Source organism: Fusarium proliferatum (genome assembly GCF_900067095.1).
Source record: "Fusarium proliferatum ET1 genome assembly, contig: FPRO_scaffold005, whole genome shotgun sequence".
Classification (NCBI taxonomy): domain Eukaryota; kingdom Fungi; phylum Ascomycota; class Sordariomycetes; order Hypocreales; family Nectriaceae; genus Fusarium; species Fusarium proliferatum.
Genome location: NW_022194794.1, coordinates 2,829,045 through 2,847,698, shown reverse-complemented (window position 1 = coordinate 2,847,698; position 18,654 = coordinate 2,829,045). Strand labels below are relative to the sequence as shown.

At 48.1% G+C, this 18,654-nt stretch overlaps 9 protein-coding genes across 9 annotated transcripts; 4 read left to right on the top strand and 5 right to left on the bottom strand.

Moving 5' to 3' along the window:
• Positions 1-557: 557 nt before the first annotated feature.
• On the bottom strand, positions 558-2,079 carry FPRO_11188 (putative mfs-multidrug-resistance transporter; the record flags this gene model as incomplete). Its single annotated transcript, XM_031232233.1, has 3 exons — positions 558-907; positions 958-1,219; positions 1,267-2,079. 3 exons carry the CDS (start codon positions 2,077-2,079, stop codon positions 558-560), a joined length of 1,425 nt encoding a protein of 474 aa, XP_031082191.1.
• Positions 2,080-2,823: 744 nt separating this feature from the next.
• FPRO_11187 (uncharacterized protein) lies at positions 2,824-4,407 on the top strand (the record flags this gene model as incomplete). Its single annotated transcript, XM_031232232.1, has 1 exon — positions 2,824-4,407. One exon carries the CDS (start codon positions 2,824-2,826, stop codon positions 4,405-4,407), a length of 1,584 nt encoding a protein of 527 aa, XP_031082190.1.
• Positions 4,408-6,127: 1,720 nt separating this feature from the next.
• FPRO_11186 (uncharacterized protein) lies at positions 6,128-6,805 on the bottom strand (the record flags this gene model as incomplete). The annotated part of the gene is made up of 1 exon (XM_031232231.1): positions 6,128-6,805. The coding sequence occupies one exon, from the start codon at positions 6,803-6,805 to the stop codon at positions 6,128-6,130; it is 678 nt and encodes a 225-aa protein (XP_031082189.1).
• A 578-nt stretch (positions 6,806-7,383) lies between these two features.
• FPRO_11185 (uncharacterized protein) lies at positions 7,384-8,076 on the top strand (the record flags this gene model as incomplete). The annotated part of the gene is made up of 1 exon (XM_031232230.1): positions 7,384-8,076. The coding sequence occupies one exon, from the start codon at positions 7,384-7,386 to the stop codon at positions 8,074-8,076; it is 693 nt and encodes a 230-aa protein (XP_031082188.1).
• Positions 8,077-8,414: 338 nt separating this feature from the next.
• Positions 8,415-10,679, bottom strand: FPRO_11184 (uncharacterized protein; the record flags this gene model as incomplete). Its single annotated transcript, XM_031232229.1, has 3 exons — positions 8,415-8,677; positions 8,747-10,006; positions 10,067-10,679. The coding sequence occupies 3 exons, from the start codon at positions 10,677-10,679 to the stop codon at positions 8,415-8,417; spliced, it is 2,136 nt and encodes a 711-aa protein (XP_031082187.1).
• A 725-nt stretch (positions 10,680-11,404) lies between these two features.
• FPRO_11183 (uncharacterized protein) lies at positions 11,405-12,202 on the top strand (the record flags this gene model as incomplete). The annotated part of the gene is made up of 3 exons (XM_031232228.1): positions 11,405-11,438; positions 11,503-12,100; positions 12,151-12,202. The coding sequence occupies 3 exons, from the start codon at positions 11,405-11,407 to the stop codon at positions 12,200-12,202; spliced, it is 684 nt and encodes a 227-aa protein (XP_031082186.1).
• Positions 12,203-12,504: 302 nt separating this feature from the next.
• Positions 12,505-14,313, bottom strand: FPRO_11182 (uncharacterized protein; the record flags this gene model as incomplete). The annotated part of the gene is made up of 3 exons (XM_031232226.1): positions 12,505-12,528; positions 12,593-14,077; positions 14,140-14,313. The coding sequence occupies 3 exons, from the start codon at positions 14,311-14,313 to the stop codon at positions 12,505-12,507; spliced, it is 1,683 nt and encodes a 560-aa protein (XP_031082185.1).
• An 840-nt stretch (positions 14,314-15,153) lies between these two features.
• FPRO_11181 (uncharacterized protein) lies at positions 15,154-16,706 on the top strand (the record flags this gene model as incomplete). The annotated part of the gene is made up of 2 exons (XM_031232225.1): positions 15,154-16,596; positions 16,653-16,706. 2 exons carry the CDS (start codon positions 15,154-15,156, stop codon positions 16,704-16,706), a joined length of 1,497 nt encoding a protein of 498 aa, XP_031082184.1.
• A 369-nt stretch (positions 16,707-17,075) lies between these two features.
• FPRO_11180 (uncharacterized protein) lies at positions 17,076-18,193 on the bottom strand (the record flags this gene model as incomplete). The annotated part of the gene is made up of 2 exons (XM_031232224.1): positions 17,076-18,001; positions 18,076-18,193. 2 exons carry the CDS (start codon positions 18,191-18,193, stop codon positions 17,076-17,078), a joined length of 1,044 nt encoding a protein of 347 aa, XP_031082183.1.
• Positions 18,194-18,654: the final 461 nt, after the last annotated feature.

The following is an 18,654-nucleotide window of genomic DNA, read 5'->3' as shown; positions in this document are numbered from 1 at the left end:
CAGGGGCCACTAAAGCAGGGGTGCCTGATGCAAGGATCTTCTAAGACATTCACAATTGAAAGCATTACTGTCCAAAAGAAAACAAGAAGATTATTATATTTAATACATACACGTTTTACAGGATATAGGAAACAGTTAATAGAGCTGACACAGAGTAGAGCAACCGTCACGACTCGTGCCCATAGCAGCACTGTAAGGCTTTGACAAGGCAGCTGTAGGAAACCCAGAATTACCTACGTAGCAATTATGGTGCGACCTTTTGCTCTGCGTTTTAACAGCTTGTGCAGCCGTTGCAGCAAGGAGTAAATTTTCTCATTTTATGCGAAGTAGGAAAATTCATGATTGTAGATTCTGTCTGGTACTATCATTTTGTTCTATGTAAATACGGAAGGTCAAAGAGAGAGATTACAAAGTAGAGTATGTCGTTGTAATTATCGGCTGCTGTTCTTGGCTGCTTTAGTACCCATCCTCTCACTCGGCGTAGGTTAGGCTAATAAGTAATCAACCATGCCGTATTCTATGTGGCATTAGGTGCAGATAGCAGACCTTCAATGAAATCACTCCTCCGCAAACTTTGACCACTGTCTGACCGTGCGGCCATATCGCCAGAAGAGAAAGGAAACGGGCGAGAGCGCGAGACAGACGGAACCAATAACCGTTCCACCAACACCCAGCCCCACATCCACCAACAAGTCGGTAGCATACAAAGGAAACGTAGCAGCTATGACACAACGTAGAAAATTATTAATAGCCAGGGCGCTATTGGCGTGGACGAGGTATACCTCAATCAGGTAGACCACGCCGGACATCAAGACTAGGATGGAGCCGCTGCCAAGGAAGACGCCAGCGGCAGCTTGTAAGAGCCAATGAACTGACCTGTCAGAGGTCCATCCGAACCAGAATATGCCTGGAATATGTGAGACAGCGATTTAAGACAGGGCAGTCTGGGGTAAGTACCTGCTGACAAAAGAATGGACCCGGCAATCATGGGCGGCAGACGTCGTTCCGGCACATGGACTCGGCTCTGCTGGATATAGTAAATACTATGCAGAGAAATCCCTATACATGCCAGAACCACGCCGATGGTCATTCCGATAAAGGGAAGACTTCCGTCCATACGGGACCATCCGCGGACTGTGACGAATGCAAGAGGGTACATAGTAAACGTGAGGTATATAATTCCATAAGCGAGACTCATGTAGATGGTGAAAAATATGAGCTGCAGATCATCAATAAGGTTTCCGAATGCTGGGGTAGCTGACTTACTATTGGCTCCCGCACAAACATCCTGACAGGTTTCGTGAGGTAGCTCTGCACGAATATAGATATACCCCGTTCTGGACGATATATCCGAGATAGGGTAACCGAGGTATTCCCTTTGGATCTTTGGCGCAGTATCACCACCTCGGACGTTTCAGGGGTCAGAAGAAATGCGATACTCCCAAAGATGACACCTCCTATCAGAGTAAGCCACGCCGTCCATCGCCAGCCCAACTTGAGCGTCGCCAGATTTCCAATGACAGGCCCAACAGTTGGCCCACAAAAAGTCGCAACGCTGAAAATTGCCGTTGATATTCCTCGTTCAGCCGGTCTACTGAGGAAGTCGACGTACATGCCACCTAGGATAGCCAGGCTCGAAGAACCCGCTAAACCAGAGAAGAACCTAAACGCCAAGAGTAGAGGCATGTTCTGCGCGAGTGCGCAGGGGAGTTGGCAGATGCAGAAGATGGCGTAGCCTAGAAACAGGGGTCGTCGCTTGCCGTACAGTTCCGAGGCGGGACCCCATGCCATCGGACCAAGGGCGAAGCCGATAACGTAGAGTGTTATGCCTAGTAGGGCGGTATCGGGTGAGACGTTGAATCGGGCTTGGATGTGGGGGATTGCAGCCGAGTAGACGCTGCTGCCGAAGGAGACGACAAAGGTTGCGAGAGAGGTGCTGACTACTATGGACCATTTCTTGGAGGAGGGCCAGTTTATTGGTCTATCCTCTTCTTCCAGGCCTTCTGGAATAGAAGGTGGGCTTTGAGAGTCATCGAGGGAGATGGAGTTCTCAACATCGTTAGCAATTTTATTGTGCATTTTTATAGGTAGTAGAAAGCGATAAGAATGGATTTGTGAGTTGATGAATAGTAGTTTGATGTAATCAGACAATAACCTCAAAGTCAAAGTATTTGTACATGACCCTTTGAACCTGCTCAGATACCCCAGATTTCCCGAGCTGCAGCGCTAGGGATTACCCTTTCATGTGGGACCGACATATCCCGTAATCTGGGGTCATAAGCGAGATGTTACCTTGACCCAGAGTTTCATGAGCGGCCTGAAATGACCCATGGAATACTGAACCATCCATCTTTGGTGGATGGAATCGGAGCTCGGGGAACCTCCGGGCTGTTTCGCCGTAAAGTCATGGGCCCTGTGAGAAGATCTTGTCATTTTTTGTAAAATCTGGCATCTTCATTGACGTCAGGGGACACCTTCATTTCTGATTAACAGTCTAGATGTGATAGGAAACTGGGGGTTTTAGGTTATTGTAACCATATTTATCTTAGTTGTCATGCAGGTAGCTGTTTAAAAGGCGAACTACAAGTCTTTTGAGACGCTTACTCAACATTTACGAATCTTAGGTGTAGATCTGCAACATACTAAAATGATACAGGCCTCATGGAAGATGTCCGAATCTCGGCAGATCCGTCCTGGCATTTGATCCCTTCTACTATGTAAGGGTACACATAAGATCATAAGTTCACTCCCTCTCACGCCTGATATCCTGGCCATGGCAAGGAAAGAGCCCAGCACGAACATCACCAAGTCTGCCAGTCTACAATGTCACTGCTAACATATCTCACCAAGCCCTCATGGGCGTTCCCCATCCTCGCACTTGTAGCTATAGTACTACACTGCATCGACCGCCTCTTTATCAAACCCCATTTTAGCCCCCTCAAACATCTCCCCTCCCCAAAACAAGGCCCCCTTCTATTCCGTCTCATACACGAGCCCAAAGTTTCCGAGATAGAAACATGGATGGACACCCTCCCGCACCAGGGACTCATCAGGTACATGGGAGTCTTCAACCAGGAGCGCATCTTCGTCGCCTCCCCTGAAGCAGCGCAGGAGTTGCTGTCCTCGAATGCTTACAAGACTATCAAGCCTGAGCTTCAGTGGATTCTGGCAAATAACATCGCTGGCCACGGGTTGCTTATCCAGGAGGGTGATCAGCACAAACAAGCTCGCAAGAGGTTTAATCCCGTGTTTAGTCCTGCTCAGATGAAGAAGTGGTTGCCTACTATCTGGAACTTGGCTGTCGACGCCGTTGATCTACTCCCGCAACACATAACGAGGGAACAATTTTCCCCACACGGCGTTGTAGGAATCATCGAGCTTGTCTCAGCAGCAAGTATCGACATCATTGGTCGTTTCGGCTTCAGCACTGAATTCCAGACCCTGCAGAGAGTTACATCGGGGCAGAGCACTAAAGACTCTCCAGATCCAAAAGTTCGCTTTGGCAAAGCCTACATCGAGATGTTCAAAACCACGAAGCGGGGGCAGACTACCCTTCGTGCTGCATCACTCATTGGACCCCAGATCGCGCTGAAGCTGCCTCTGCGAGCGGTAAAGACAATAGATGGTATCATGGCTCTGGTCCGTGCCACTGCCGAGGATATAACGACAGATCATGAGCGAAATATGGAGAAATATGTGGGAAGCCCAGATCCGGATATGCTTACGCTGCTTATACAGACTGGGCACTTCTCGCATCGGGACTTGGTTGAGCAGACTGTTCACTTCTTTGCTGCTGCGACAGAGACCGTGGCTGGTTCTACATGCTGGGCCATCCACCTGCTCTCCCGACACCCTGATATCCAAGAACGTCTGCGAGCGGAGATCAGGGAGCATGTAGCCTCGCTTCGATCTGATGTTAGCCAGTCTCAACTGCATAGCCTGAAATATCTCAACGCTGTTGCAAACGAGGTCCTACGATACCACTCTATCAACACGCTGCTCTGGCGCGAACCAACACAAGACATCACTCTTGCAGGAGAGCGAATCCCTAAAGGCACAAAGATTGTCTTTTCACCGTGGGCGCTGAACCGTGACCCTGCACACTGGGGACCTGATGCGCGAGTCTTCAATCCATCGCGATGGCTCGATAATCCTAGCGGTGGAGCGGACCACGCGTACTCGTTTCTGACGTTTGGGGGTGGTCCGCGTCGTTGTGTTGGTGAGCAATACGCCAGAGACCAACTGTCATGTTTTGTTGCTAGTCTTGTTGGAAGGTATAAGTTTACCCCTATTGACTTGCAGAATGGGTCGGATGAGGGGAGAGAGATTGGTGATGACTTTGCGTTGACGTTGTTCAAGATCCTTTCGGGGTGGAAGTTGAATGTTGAGTTGGTTCCTGGGTGGTGAGCTAGCTGTTCAAGACCCGGGTATTCCCGTTCTTTCTTTTTTGTCTTCATATACAGACCGTATACAACTGAGCCGCTTCACATCTGTCTTAGAGTATTTGTCTGGATCGTGGCTGAGATAGCTAGAAGCATGTAGTAAGACTGATATGTGGAGATGTTTCCGTGCCTCCTCCTGATCCCCGTGGCGCAACAAACATAACGCAACTTAGCAGTTTTATTTGACCACCTAATCCCCATCTAACAAACATGAGTGATTCTTGATATTTATTTCCCACGAGCTGCATCAAGGCCCCGTTCAAGAGCTTTTCCTGAAGAGTGAAACCATTGAATCACATAATTCCCACCATTTGCTATGAAAGTTAATAAGGCTTTTCTCACCGATCTGCAATTCCCCTCCACGCAGCTGCATCGCAGCAAACAGAAACCAACCGTACGTAAACCCGTCCTCGGCCCGCCTCCCGGATCAACAGTCGGCAAAGACGGGTTGTCTAACGAGCTGGCCCAGCCACAATCCACAAGATAATTAAAGATCTATCGGCCTGGACCAAGCCACTCTTCAGAGGCTGAAAAGAGACCGATTAACTTCAAGCCGATCTATATTTGAAACGTGGTGCGATTTGTCTAGTGTTAAGCTATGAGGTAAAATTGTCAGTGTGGTCGAGTCAAGATTTTGGTGACTCTTGACCAGAAAGTTGTTGCAGGTCTGGATGCGGTAAATTGAATTAAGTGAAGATCATGGAGTCAACGAACTCAATGGCTCAATAAGGCGAAGAGGTTAAGCAAGAACTCTGCTGATTACCCGTTTGGGTATGTCGATCATACAGATATACCTCAATTGAGAAGCTTATCGAGTCAGAAGTGATCGATCATCAATCGATCGGATTATTCTCCGCTTTCTCCCGCGATCTAGATTCTCAAGCACAGATCCATGACTCGCCAATCCCGAAAGAGATAGGTACTTCAAAATCGTGAGGAATTTATTGCCTTCACTGGTGAAGCAAACGCCGTTTCAAAGAATATTTACTAAAAATATGCCTTTCATTTATAAAAAAAAGTATAGAGATGTTACTAGGGTTGAGTATCCCACGGCGGTTCATCGTGTAAACAGTACAGAGGGTGAAACATAAAACAAATTTACCTCAGGTCGGAGGAGTATCAGCTCTATTCCCTTCCGGGGTCTAGTCATATGCACCCACGAATCTTTAGAGCTGCTTGGATCCGATGTGATAGGGGCACTTGTGTTTACCTGTAGTTCATGCAGCTCTAGCCTTTATAATAACGATAGAGGTGTCCCCTACATGTTTGGCTTTTGTCAGTTTGGTTGTAAAACATACCTCAAATTGAAGATAGGCCGTCGGTATGTTATTATGGTTATCATCGAGTCTTCAGTTCAGCCAGAACAGAGTTATAATAGAGATATTCATCTATAGGTGGAAGTCAAGTTACTTGCCATTTATAACAGAAGCTGGGTAATTAATAATGTGAAAAGTACTTAGAACCTTCAACTTTTACCAATAGTTAAAATCTTTAGAACATCAGGATCTCAGGATATTCATCTGATTGTCTTCATAGGATATACCTCAGACAGGATGAGGTCCATGTATTGTAACTACGTGCTAAATTTGCTGCTGAGACCTGTGGCTGAGAGCTTAAAGCAGCCGAGAGAACTTAGTACGTGCCAAATTCTGCATAAGATTCGCCGTTTACAGGAATAATATTTCTCAAGAGTATTCCATAACTCTTCTGATAAATTGTTCCATGTCCTTTGATGTTTGTGTGCCTACGATATGCAATGCCGCATCTAATCCACTACTGATACCACCTGCTGTAACAACTAAGACAGCTTTGTTCTTGCTGAGGCCCCCGTCTACAAACCTCTTTTCGACAATAGAAGCCGGTTCCTTTCCTACAGCGCGGCATATTTCTCCCAGCCTCTCCAAGCCTCTATGGTGCGTTGTAGCGTCCAGCCCATCCAGAACTCCAGCAGCTCCAAGGAAAAAGGCACCAACGCAGACGGAGAACAAGATCCGAGGCTCCGTCTCACAGATCCTAGGCTGAAGCTCTGCGAAAGCGGCGATAAGCTGCATTTCAAGACTTTCCGGTGCCAATAGTGGTGTTATAATTGAAGGAGGCGCCCCGGGCACGACGAGGATATCAAATTGCTGCAAGTCGAGCAGGGCTTCGTTTATCAGGAGGTCGACAGCGACGGTCAGACTATCAGCAGCCCTGATGGTATGGCTGCGACCAATTGTTTGGCACTTGTAGATGCGGTCGGGATTGTCCGGGCTTTTGTTATGTGAGGCATGAGAGAAAATCTCTATGGGGCCAGCGAAGTCGAGAATATCAACGCCGTCAAAGACAAGAACACCGACGCTGTAGTGCTTGGCGGAGGCTGACATAGTTATGGTGTAAGTAGGCAACTTGAAAATTGAAAGACTGGGAGCAGTAGTTGCAGTCCTTCCATATGCTTGAAAAGTTAGAAAGCATTGACCTATAGCTTCACCAAGTTTATTTAATATTTACCTAGAACTTACTCATTGTCGCAGCAAGCCTACTAAATATTAGTTACAGGGGTTCGCTGACAGCGTATGCATACAGCCACTGTGGGCTAAGTTCTGTGGTGTTCTCAATCCTTGGCGCTATACTTTAAAAACCCCTGCAATGGTAGGAAAGATATGTTCTTACTGGCCTGTGCCGCCGTTGATTGCTCTAGATATGCAGGCCGAGTCAGCAATGACACAGACCCCCACACCACCCACGCACTCTCTAGACTTGAGAGACCTTGAATCAGCAGAGAGAATTTAGTTGATGTACTATGGCAAGACCGCTGTAGGACATAATTTAGCCCTGCAATCAGGTAGCGACTTAGTTATAGGTACGTAATGTAGCTTAAAGATTTGGAGACGATGATGTTTAAAACAATGTACTCTAACCCGCTTGATTAACGATGGAATAAGAAGATAACATCATGAACAAAATGCATGTCTGCATTTTGATGTTTCAGGGCCATGACGTGCTGGACTACACTGGGCCCTATGAGGTCTTTGCAAATGTCCTCGACAATCCTGGTTCCGAAAACCCAAGGCAAATCTTCGACATCACACTTATTGCTGCCGATATGGTAATCCAGTCATCCAGAAGCCTTTGCGTGAACCGCCATATCTCGATCCAAGAAGCACTCGCAAGAATCATGGACTACGATATCCTCGTCGTACCCGGCGGACCCGTGAGGACCTTGAAGAGTCTTTGCCGACCCGATAGCACCGAGTTGGAATTCATTCGGTCATTTGCAGCACTGCCTGAGCGCATAGGAAGACAAGGACGCATGATCCTTTCCGTGTGCACAGGATCGTTGCTCCTGGGATACATTGGCCTATTGAAAGGGCGAAAGGCAACAACACACAGCAAAGCGCTTGAAACTCTACGATATGTTTGTGATAGCACGTTGGGAAATGGCGAGACTGGCACTGAAGTGATCAAAGCTCGGTATGTGGATGGAGGAGCCCTTGGGAACGGCACAAGAATCGTAACTAGTGGGGGAATCTCCAGTGGCATTGATGCCAGTCTTTACGTGTTGTCACTTGTGGCGGGTCGGGATGTAGCAACTGTTGCCATGCAGATCATTGAGTTCGTTAGGTCTTCTAGTTTGCGCGAAATTGAGTACATCTGACAGGGGTGAACTCTATCTGAACGCCAGTCATCATAACAATTCAGGCGTTGTTTTTGACAATCTAAGCCCCGATGAGCGATATTCTAGGTGCCATTCCATGACGCGTTGCGGCGACATGGACACAAATGCCTCTGGTTTCGAAGTTCATGATTCTTGTTACCATAATTGAGCGGCTCTGATCATTTGGCCGTTTCAAGTGAATGCAAACAATGCGATCAGAGTAATAGAATAGATCAAGGTCTAAATAGGGAAGAAAAAACTAGAATAAGAATAGTAAATGTAATAGCCAGGAATAGCTTCGAAAATTGCCTAATTAATTGTTTCCGTCTTGTCAAACCTCAATCAATATGGATCCTCCACAGCTCTCTATCACATCCACTCGTGTACCCTGTCCTTGTGTGTAGCATCGATGTGTTATCATTGACAAGCCAGTCCCCTTTCTGCCAAGTAAATCTCAGGCAAACTCTCCTGTCATAGAGCAATTTCGTGGTAACATCAATGATCTCCGCCTCGTCGTTGCTGAGTGTAACCGTGCAAGTGGAGAACTTGGTCTTGGTCTCGTCCCATGGCTCATGCCAACGGAGACATGGCGCATTCGTTGCTGTTTACAAAGGAGTTAGTAAGTAAATATGTTGCCGGCGCTGAGGGGACGTCGTATTATGGCACTTACCTGGGTGACGGACCACCAAGGGCAGATCCTTCATCTTGGCGTCCCAAAATCCATCGTTGTCCATATTCCATCTGATCTTCTCGAATCTCTCAGCACTATATGGGGCAGGCAGATACTTGAAGAAGAGCCGTGAAGAGGCGAAGAGAGTGTACCCCGTGCCTTCAGGAGCAACAGCAGGGGCGGTGAAGAATTGGAATCCTGGCGGAATCTGGACTCTGTGAGTTTCTCCAGTGGCGGGATCTTGACGCTCTTCGAACTTGAACATGCCATCGAAATGCATGGGCATGGCCTCATTTGAAGTGACGTTGTTGCCCTTCTTGGTGTTGTCGCCAGCGTCTTTGACTTTCTGGATAATGCCAAAACTCCATGGAAGTACCGTACCGGCCTCATGAGCTTTCTCCACATACATGGATTCATCCAGAGTATCAGAGAAGCCACGTAGAACTATCGGCGATAAATTAATGCTTAGCTGTTTAACCTTTCCCATGGGAATATGACGGGCGGATAGAGGACCGTCAGCAGGACGGATGATGAGACCACAAGGATACATAGGTTCGAATTCAACCTTGATGCCTCCCCAGTCAAACAGTTCAGACTTCTCGCGGTAGTAGTATGGTCTCCCGTTGAGATAAATCAGCTCATGGGTCTCAGCAAAGTCCTCAGCGTGGCCAGTTTCGAGCGAGCCGTCGAGACTAAGTGCAATGCTTGAGTGCCACGGAGTCGCACCAAATTTGCCGGATGGTTGCGGAATCAGATTGACGGGGAATTTGGTGATTGCGACGGTAGGATGGATGGAAAGACGCACACAGTCGCCATGCGTGTCTCTGATGGCAGCAGCAAACGCCGCACCCCGCGCAACCATGCGTTTAGCGATATCACCAATCATCTTCTGCGACTTCTTTGAACCGATCGGCTTTCCAGCCTGATCATATTTCAGCTTTTTCCAGCCCTCCAGATCCTTCTTCAGAAATCGGAGGTAGCCCTGATATGTCAGTCGCGTGTCAATGTCTTGCTTGATGGCGGCACTAGCATCGAATCCGGGGGAGTGATATCGAGCGAGGAACTCTCTACGGATGCAAGCCATGTGTTCTTCGATAGTTGGGAGTTCCCCACTGCCGGTGTCCGACGATCTGTGAGGAGCCATTGCAAGCAAGTCTGCCAGCCGCAAGAACTGAATGCTCGTAAGCCCTCTTCTCTTCGCCATATGACGAAGCGCCTCTCCGTATTTCCAGACGTCCAGATCGTCGACTCCAAGAAGATCTGACATCAAAATACCTTTCGTTAGCCAAACTAAATCACAAGCACATGAAGATGACTGACCGTTGTAGACGAGACCATCGGATGTGATGTAGCAATCTGCACCGTGTTCGTATATGTCTCGAATATTATCACAGAGGCCTTGGAGGTTTTCAAGCGCAATATCTTCTCCAAGATCTGGAAGGGCGCCGAGAACCTTGTTAGAGCGGTTGGGAGATTTGAACGGGAATGCTGGGAGAACTAATTTGATGGGGGCTTCCGTCTTGAGACATTCCAAAATGATGGGGAGGAATTTCTTCCTTGCTTCGTAGGGCTTCCCTTGGGATTCCTCCTCACGAACCCCGTAAGATGTGATGACATCGAGGATCTTGTTCGCCAGGTCAAAATCATCTAAGCTCTCGACTTCAGAGACACTGACGGTGGGTTTCTTTCCGCCATCAATGGTCAAATTAACTACAGAATTGCTCTCATTGAGCAAGACAATTTCCGCAGGTTGATGCTCAACTCGTGCATGGAAGAATTGCTTCGAACTGGTAGACGTGCCAGTTGAGTCGTCTGTTGTTCTATCCTCGAGTATCTGAACACGGGCAAGCAAAGTCATAAGAGTGGCTTCAACGACAGCTGGGTCCTTGAAAAGGTATGGAGTGGACGGGGAAACCTCTGTAATAGCAGACATAATGAAGAGTTATCCAATATCTTTCTGCGAATTGATTGATTGTTGACCAGAACAAGATCGCTGGATATGTATATGTTATATCTCATGCGTTCCAAACTACGGTACAGCTCTAAACTATAGAGTAGCGCATTGGATGCATTACGGATTACAGATTACCGTAAGGATCCGTCAGCAGAATTTCTCATGGAATGTGTATGTAAGAAGACGAGAAAGTCTTTAGACAATGTCTCCGAAGACGCTCGAGCTGCGAGTGAAGAATTGTCAGCAAACAGCCATCACGTTCCTGACTGAAATGTCTGACTGTCCCTCGGTTAGCCTAATTCAAGATATTCGACTAAGCAGTGGAACACATTTCAAACGATGCCAAATTTCCGTAGAGCTCCCGTTGATTACGACGACTTGTGGCAGGCGAAGGATGGCTTTAGTGGCAGGAAGCAAATCCTCCTCGATCCGAACAGGATTCTCATCATGCAGCTTGTGTCAGCAGCTCGCCCCGTTCCCCCGAATTCACTAGCATGATACGACACCCCCACGCGGCTGTTTTTCTTTGATTCTCTAGGCAAGATACTTTATGATGTTAGGAGCTTTTATGCACAGGGAATTCTCCCTTGTCTTTTATCTGTGTCCATCTAAGGGCCCGAGTGGTGGTATTTTGAATACCGACTTTATGCAACCCTCTTAGCCATTGAACATTTCTGACGGACTTTTTACTTTGCGAGAACAACATGTCAGTGATTTCGGGTAAATTACCAGAATCAAGTAAGCGCTAGGTATCCGTGAATAAGTGCCGAGAAACAACGTCTGCTAACATGGGTTAATTCAGCGCCGACACTTTTGTCGATCTCTTTAACAGACAAAGTCATCAGCAGAAGCTTAAAGTCCTGCGTAACCAAGGCATCTACTGTAGACTTGTCTACAAAGGAATACTTTGTCCGATATGCTCTATATGCAATTGGCCTGCTGGAGTCTCGTCTTGACGCTGCTGATAACTCATGGTTTCCTCTCTTGAGCAAATATAACCAGAAGTTAGACAAGAGGGGGGAAGTACACAACCAGCTGCGTCAAACATGCCGCCAGGCTACTGATACTCTACATAAGGCCCGTGAGGCAAAGGATGCCAAGTTTGGAGATAACGTGTCAAAGCTGCTAATAAAGCTTTGGAACGAGGTTGAACCGACCTTTAATGACGAAGCAGCTCTTCTCAACAGCATTGGACCCAAGGTTTTACAGGAGGACCTTAGCATAATTGAAGAGGAGGATAAAATACGCCGTCTGGCAATGATGAAAAAGGACGGACATCTGTGGTGTGCAACGTATCTTATGCGATGCCTGACTGTGGAAGAGCGGCAGCAATTCCCCCCCGGTGTACCCAGTATAGCCAAGTCAGCGATGCTGGTAGCAGGCAATTGGAAGTTCAGCAGGTCAGGATACACGTTATTATAGTGCGTTCTTCGTTGCTAACACTATTTAGAGAATTCCAGTTTGCACCAAGCTTTACGACGCCTGCAGAGAATAATATCTAGGCAATCATTAAATAAAGGTAAATTGAGCTCATTGAGAGTCGACAGATGTATCTACGACACGAATTGAGATAGAATTTTGAAAAGAATACAAAATTGAATGAGGAACGAGGGACATTGAGAAATTGCCATCAATACACAAACCCATACAGTCCTTGAAGACGAAATCTCCTTGAAGCAGGAAGACAGAAGCAGATAATATGAAAGCTTCCCATGTCCCGTTGCAGATATCGGCCAAAGTGCATTTGCATAAGTTTGTGTTTGATGGCAAGTCTGGTACCTCGAATCAGTGTGACCTGACCTGACTACTCTGTAAAAAGACGCTCCCGCTTGATGTTTGGTAGACGTTAGTAAAGCTCGAACCATGGGAAGATTGGTTACAAAGCAACGTACCTTCATAAGCGCGGCGCAAATGACAGTAACAGCCCCTGCTGTAATGACTAGAACGTAAGTCTTGCTCATGGCATCGATAATGATGGCTAAGACCTCCTGTCTCATCGACCCATTTAATGCTGTAAAAAGGTCACCACTAGCGCCCGTGATGATGTTTCGGACCTGACTGGCAGGCTCTGCAGGGAAAAGAGGCAGCAGCTTGTCGAACGCCACACTTTGAAAGACAGTGCCAGATATTGCCAATGACAAGGTGATTCCTAGATATTGGGCGAAAGATATGAAGCCAGCAGCATCGGATACTCTGTTAACCGCCACTTTCGCTTGTGCAACTCCGTAAGATGCCTGGATATATAGACCAGCACCCGCACCAGTGACTGCCATGTAGCCGTACATATGTGACGTGGAAGTGTCTTCACCAACGGTGTACATGAGCACACCACCAGTCAGGGTTAAGCAGCCTCCAAGGAGGAACCAGGGCATATAGTACCCGGATTTAGTCATCAAGCCACCGCTGAGCAGGCCACAGAAGACCATGACACAGATAAATGGTAAGAGACGAACTCCGGCATCGAGCGGCTGGTCTCCACGCACGAACTGGAAGTGGAGGGGAATGTAGTAGGTAGGAACGAAAACGCAAGTGGATGCGGATGCCATGCAGATGAAAAGTAGCCACATGTCATACATGCGCAGAAAGTCTCCCGGGAACAGGCGGTCTTCTTTGGTAGTCATGAGTGAGAGTTTTTGCTGGATGCAAAAGGACAGGAAAACAACACCAGATACAACCCAGAGAGCAATTTCTCGTCCACTATCCCAAGCATAGACAGTACCACCAAAATTAATGGCCATGACGAAGGGAGTAAGAAACCCAATGCTGAGGACGACTCCGATGTAGTCCAGCTGTTTCAGGCGACTGGAAAGCGGGACACCTCTTTTTGGATCGCTTGAGGGTAGGAGAAACAGAAATGCTGGGGCGAATAGAGCGCCGATGCAGAGGTTGATGTAGAACGACCACCGCCATGTAGTATGTGTATTCTCAGCAAATGCACCACCAACCACAGGGCCAAGCACAGTTCCAGCGCCCCACGTGAAGCCAATGGATGCCATGTATATGGGCCTCTCGCGGATCGTGGTAGTCAAAGAAAGAAGAGACAGGCAACCGACGTACATGCCAGCACCACCGACGCCAGCAATAGCTCGGCCGATGATCATAGCGTCCATAGTCGGAGCAGCACCGCATATAGCACTACCTACCTCAAATATGGCAATCGACGTGATGTAGGCCCATTTGACGTTAAAGAGGCCCATTATCTTGCCCCAAAAGATAATGGTGGAAAGAGTGCCGAGGACAAAGGCAACACCGAGCCAGCCAAGCTTCTCGACTCCGCCCAGGCTTTTGATGATTGCTGGTTGGATATCAGCAACGATGCTGTTGTCGAGTGAGAAAAGAAAGGTAGACGACATCATCGTGATGACGATCAGAATCCACTGCCCAAAGAGTCAGATTGAAAAGCTGTAGCCGATTCCATACATCAGAGAGATTCACTTACCACTGGTTTTGAAATTCTAGCTCTGACATCTTCCACTGGTGTTTCGTCGCATTGGTCTTGCAAAGCCTGAATGGACGTGTCATGGGTAGCCATCCCGCCTGAATTTGCCTTTTGCGAGCTATCGGTAACGACAGGAAACCGATTCAGCTTTCCATTTCCGTGTTGTTTTTCCATGGCGGTTGAGATCTCCCAGTAGATGCGTCAATACTGTTCTAGAATGGGCGAGAAATATGTCTGGACTGATCATTGATTTTGGTTCATTTGTTTCCAATTACCCACAGGGGATGGGTTAGCTAGACTAAGTTGAAGTCATTGGAAATGCGTGAATCAAGTCGATTTAAACTCACTCAAACTCACTCACAGTTCCACTAACCTCACATCCGGCTCAATCGAACCCTCTGCCTGTCCCTTGGTGAAACTGTGATCCGGGATGTCAGAATCGGGGACACCGAAATATGCGGGTGAGGTCAGCACAAGGGCCAGCACGTTACAGTTGCTGCAGGCTAAGTCATTAGCTTAGCCACCGGCCTAGTTGCGCGGGCGACGGCGTGCTCCTAAAAATCCGTTGAGCGAGGCTATCGAGGACCTGTCATTTTTTTTCTTCATGTCTACAAAAGTCAGCAGTGGCCTGTTACATGATAGGCTTTAGACATCGGGGAAAGTCTGTTTATTAGGCGATCAATAAGAGTCTAGCCTGGATCCAGTGTAAACGTGGAGCTTACATCTTCTGCATAACTAGTGCAGCGCTGAGAGCTTAAATCAGCAAAGAGAACTTCGAGGGGCTTAACCGGTGAAATGACAACCGCTTGGTGCAAGAGGCTATCTCGACTTGTTTAGCAGACAAAAGACCATATTCTTGGTCATCATCTCGACCTGTCCAGGAGGTATTATTGCTCATTAATGAAATTTATCCAGCCTAGTTCCTAGTAGATATACGCACGACCAACGTATTTGATCTTTCCCTATTCACAGCATAGCATAACCATATCAGACATTATCACGCACATCGAAAATATGCTTTACGTTATCGCCCTCCTATGCGCAGCCATGCTGCTATGGGGTCTGGTTAGAATTCCATCCGACATGCCTAGAAACATTCCCTCCGTGCCAATCTATGTATCCCTCCTGGGTCTTTGGAGCAGTATGGGCCAAGACGAAATTTACGAGAAATGGCTACGGGAGCCTCTGGAGAGGCATGGTGCTGTAAAAATCTTCTTTGCAGGCCGATGGAACGTTCTCGTTGCTCGTCCGGAATTCCTTACCGACATGTTCCGCAACGAGGATGTATACGCAAAAGCAGGGAGTCAGAAAAAGATCCCCTGGAGCGTGATAGCTACATTAGTGGGAGACAACATCATCAACTCACACGGCGCGGACTGGAAGCTATATACGTCGGTCATGAAACCTGGAATCCAGAAGCAAGACTTCAAAATAGAGCCTATAGTCGACAAAACCAAGACATTTGTTTCGATGCTTCTCCAAAAGCAAGCAAGATCTGGATCTGGCAACCGCGGCATCTTGGTCAATGACTTGATACAGCGATGGGCCATCGCAATCATGGGGGAGAGCTTCCTTGACATCGACTTCGGCTGCCTAGAGAATTCTGGACAGCGGATCGAAGAACTTCAATCCATTATCAAGCGGGTCTTATTCCACCCTCTGTTCTTCAATTTTCCACTGCTCGACAAGTTTGCATGGCTCTTCAGATCTCGCAAATACGCATACGGCATAATGAAAGAATTCGAGGATCTCCTAGTTGAACTGGTCCAGAACCGTCCGCGCAAGGTGAAGTCTTCAGGCGAAAAGCCGGGCGATCAGTCTGGCGAGCTCGTTATTCACATGCTCGAACGCGCACTTGACCAAGGTGTCATAAACGATGCCCAGTTCCGGGCCAATCTCAAAATTGTCTTTCTGACGGCCCACGAGAATGTGCAGCAACTTCTCAATTCTGTCTTTTGGGAGCTCGGCACCAATCAGGCCGTGCAGACCAGGCTCCGAGAGGAGGTCCTCTCCAAGAATGTCGTTTCCCCGACTGCAGAGATGCTCAACGATATGCCCTACTTGACGGCTGTCGTCTACGAGATGCTGCGCTTGTACCCGCCCGTTTCTCAGCTCATCAATCGAGTGACCGTCGGGCCTGCGGTCCTCGCTGACAAGATCGAGATTCCAGGTCGGACGTGGGTGGGATGGAATGCGTATGGAGTGCAAACAGACCGCGGAGTCTGGGGTAGTGATGCCATGGTCTTTGCTCCTGAAAGATGGGGTGCCAACATCAAGGACATAAAGTCAAAGTACAGGAGAGAGCAGGTGAAAGGAAACTATATTCCTTTCAATGCTCATACGCGAAAGTGCCTCGGAAGCAGTTTTGCTATATTGGAGACCAAGGTTGCGCTCTTTGAGTTGCTGAGGAGGACGAGATGGACAGTGGACCCTGGGTATCGGCTCAAACTTACCCCGGTAAGTTTTTTTTACCATCGTCAGACCTGAGTATTGCTGATTCTGTGATCCTGAAGGGTGGAATTCTGGCCCCGTTAAGATGCAAGGTTATTTTGGAGGAATTAGCATAGAAAGCAGGAGAAGCTACTCTGCATTCGGTTAATGGAGCGAGAAGAGGTAGAAGCTACGCCGTATATAGTTAATACAGTGAGAAGGTGTAGCTAGAATAGTGAAGCTTACAGGCTGCGGGCATTACAAATATATTGTGCCATGTCGTGTAAGCTTGTTTTCTTTCCAATGCTCTTTGTGGTTCTCCAGGTTTTCCATCCTGCAGGTCTCGCGTTTCCACCACTTCAGCCGCTCCAGCCTCGTCTGTTCCTCGCCGTGTTTAGCAAATGCATTGGAACAGCGAATTGTGTTCTGGATTCGTGTATATGCTTTATCAATTTGCATGGTTCCAAGTCTATGCTACCCACCAAGTTCAACTCAAACAACCAGCTCTAGATATGAACGTGTACCTGGTTCTTTGGAGCTTTGCCATCTCTGTACAGATCCCAAACTGCATTGATTGCCACTTCATCGAGCCCGTTAATCACATCCCACTCTAGAGCCTTGACCTGCCCACTCTTGAGCCAACCTGGCAGAGCAGCCCAGAATCCCTTGGCCAGACCCGGCGAATTCTGGGACGAGCCCGACGAGAAGACCTTTGTAAAGCCCGCCGCCTTGTCGTGAATTCTTGCCAAATCCGCCTCGCCTGGGCATAGTGTCGCCATTCTTCCCTGTCTCGAGTTTGACAGACACGCGACGCCCAGCGTATGCTCGTGATTGACGGCATCTATAACATACACACAATCATCACCAACAATATCTCGTACTCTGCTTATCACTTCGGACTCGTCGCCATGCCGGTCAACAACATGGGTAGCCCCAAAGGAATGAAGGGCCGTGGCATGCCTCGGCCCTGCGACAGCGACAATGGTGGAGAACAAACCAGACAAAGCGGCAAACTGAACTGCGTAGCGGCCGCAATTGGACCCGCCTCCTATGACAACGATGCAATTTTCCTCAATATGCTGATCCTGATCCTGGCCTGAGCAGGTTTCAAGTGGAGGTGGCAGACCAAGAGCTGATTGGTTAAAAAGGGCCCAAAAAGCGGCCACGGCATTGCTAGGAAGACTAGCCCCATGATCGGCAGTGAAGCCTGGTGGGATCTTGGCCATGGCGCAAGTGTCGAGGAGGCAGAACTCCTGGAGACCGGACTGGTCAGCAGTTCGCTTTCCGTGGTTGCTTTGCCCAAAGACGAGATCGCCAATCTGCAGATCGACCTCGTTGTTCTCTGGGCCGAGAGCGGTCACGATTCCTGCGATGTCGTTCCCGAGAACCATGGGCAGTGAATTTGGGTCAACGAAAAGTCCGAGGTCTCTGGCTCGAAAATCGTAAGGATTCACCATAGAATGGTGAGCATGGAAGGCTTAGGTGAGATCCAATCAGAGCACTTACACCCAACAGCAACAACCTTGAGCAAAACCTCCCCAGCGCCTGGTGTAGGAATGGGTCTCTCGATCAGCCTAGCTGGCTCGCCGATGTTTGTGACAGCAAGGGCCTTCATGCTTGACATGGTATAGACAGGGTTCTGAAAGAATTTCTGTATTGGGCAATGGACTTTTTCGATATCTGGCTATCCGAGAGAGTAAATCCGCTATATATGTTTCGTTCTAAAATCAAACAGTTGCGCTTATGCCTCGTAGGTACCTAGTCTCAGTCATCGACATCGAGCTATACCTTAGTTATCTACGCTGACAGTTCATGCATGAATGCGTGACCGAGGCTTGTCTTAGTCCACCTTACTGCCGCCAAATGCACCCTATCGGCCCCTAGGACAATCTCGAGCTGAACAACACACCGTACAGAATCGTGCTAAAGATACCAATCAGATTTAGGTGTATGCTCATTGCATGATTGGTCGAGAACTGGCGTTTTGCTTGATACATGTTCGCCGAGATGCTATTGTTCGGCATTTCGCTACTGGAGCCGAGCCGGAGACCGCTTCGGGTTTCTACGAGACGCACGTGTCAGCTT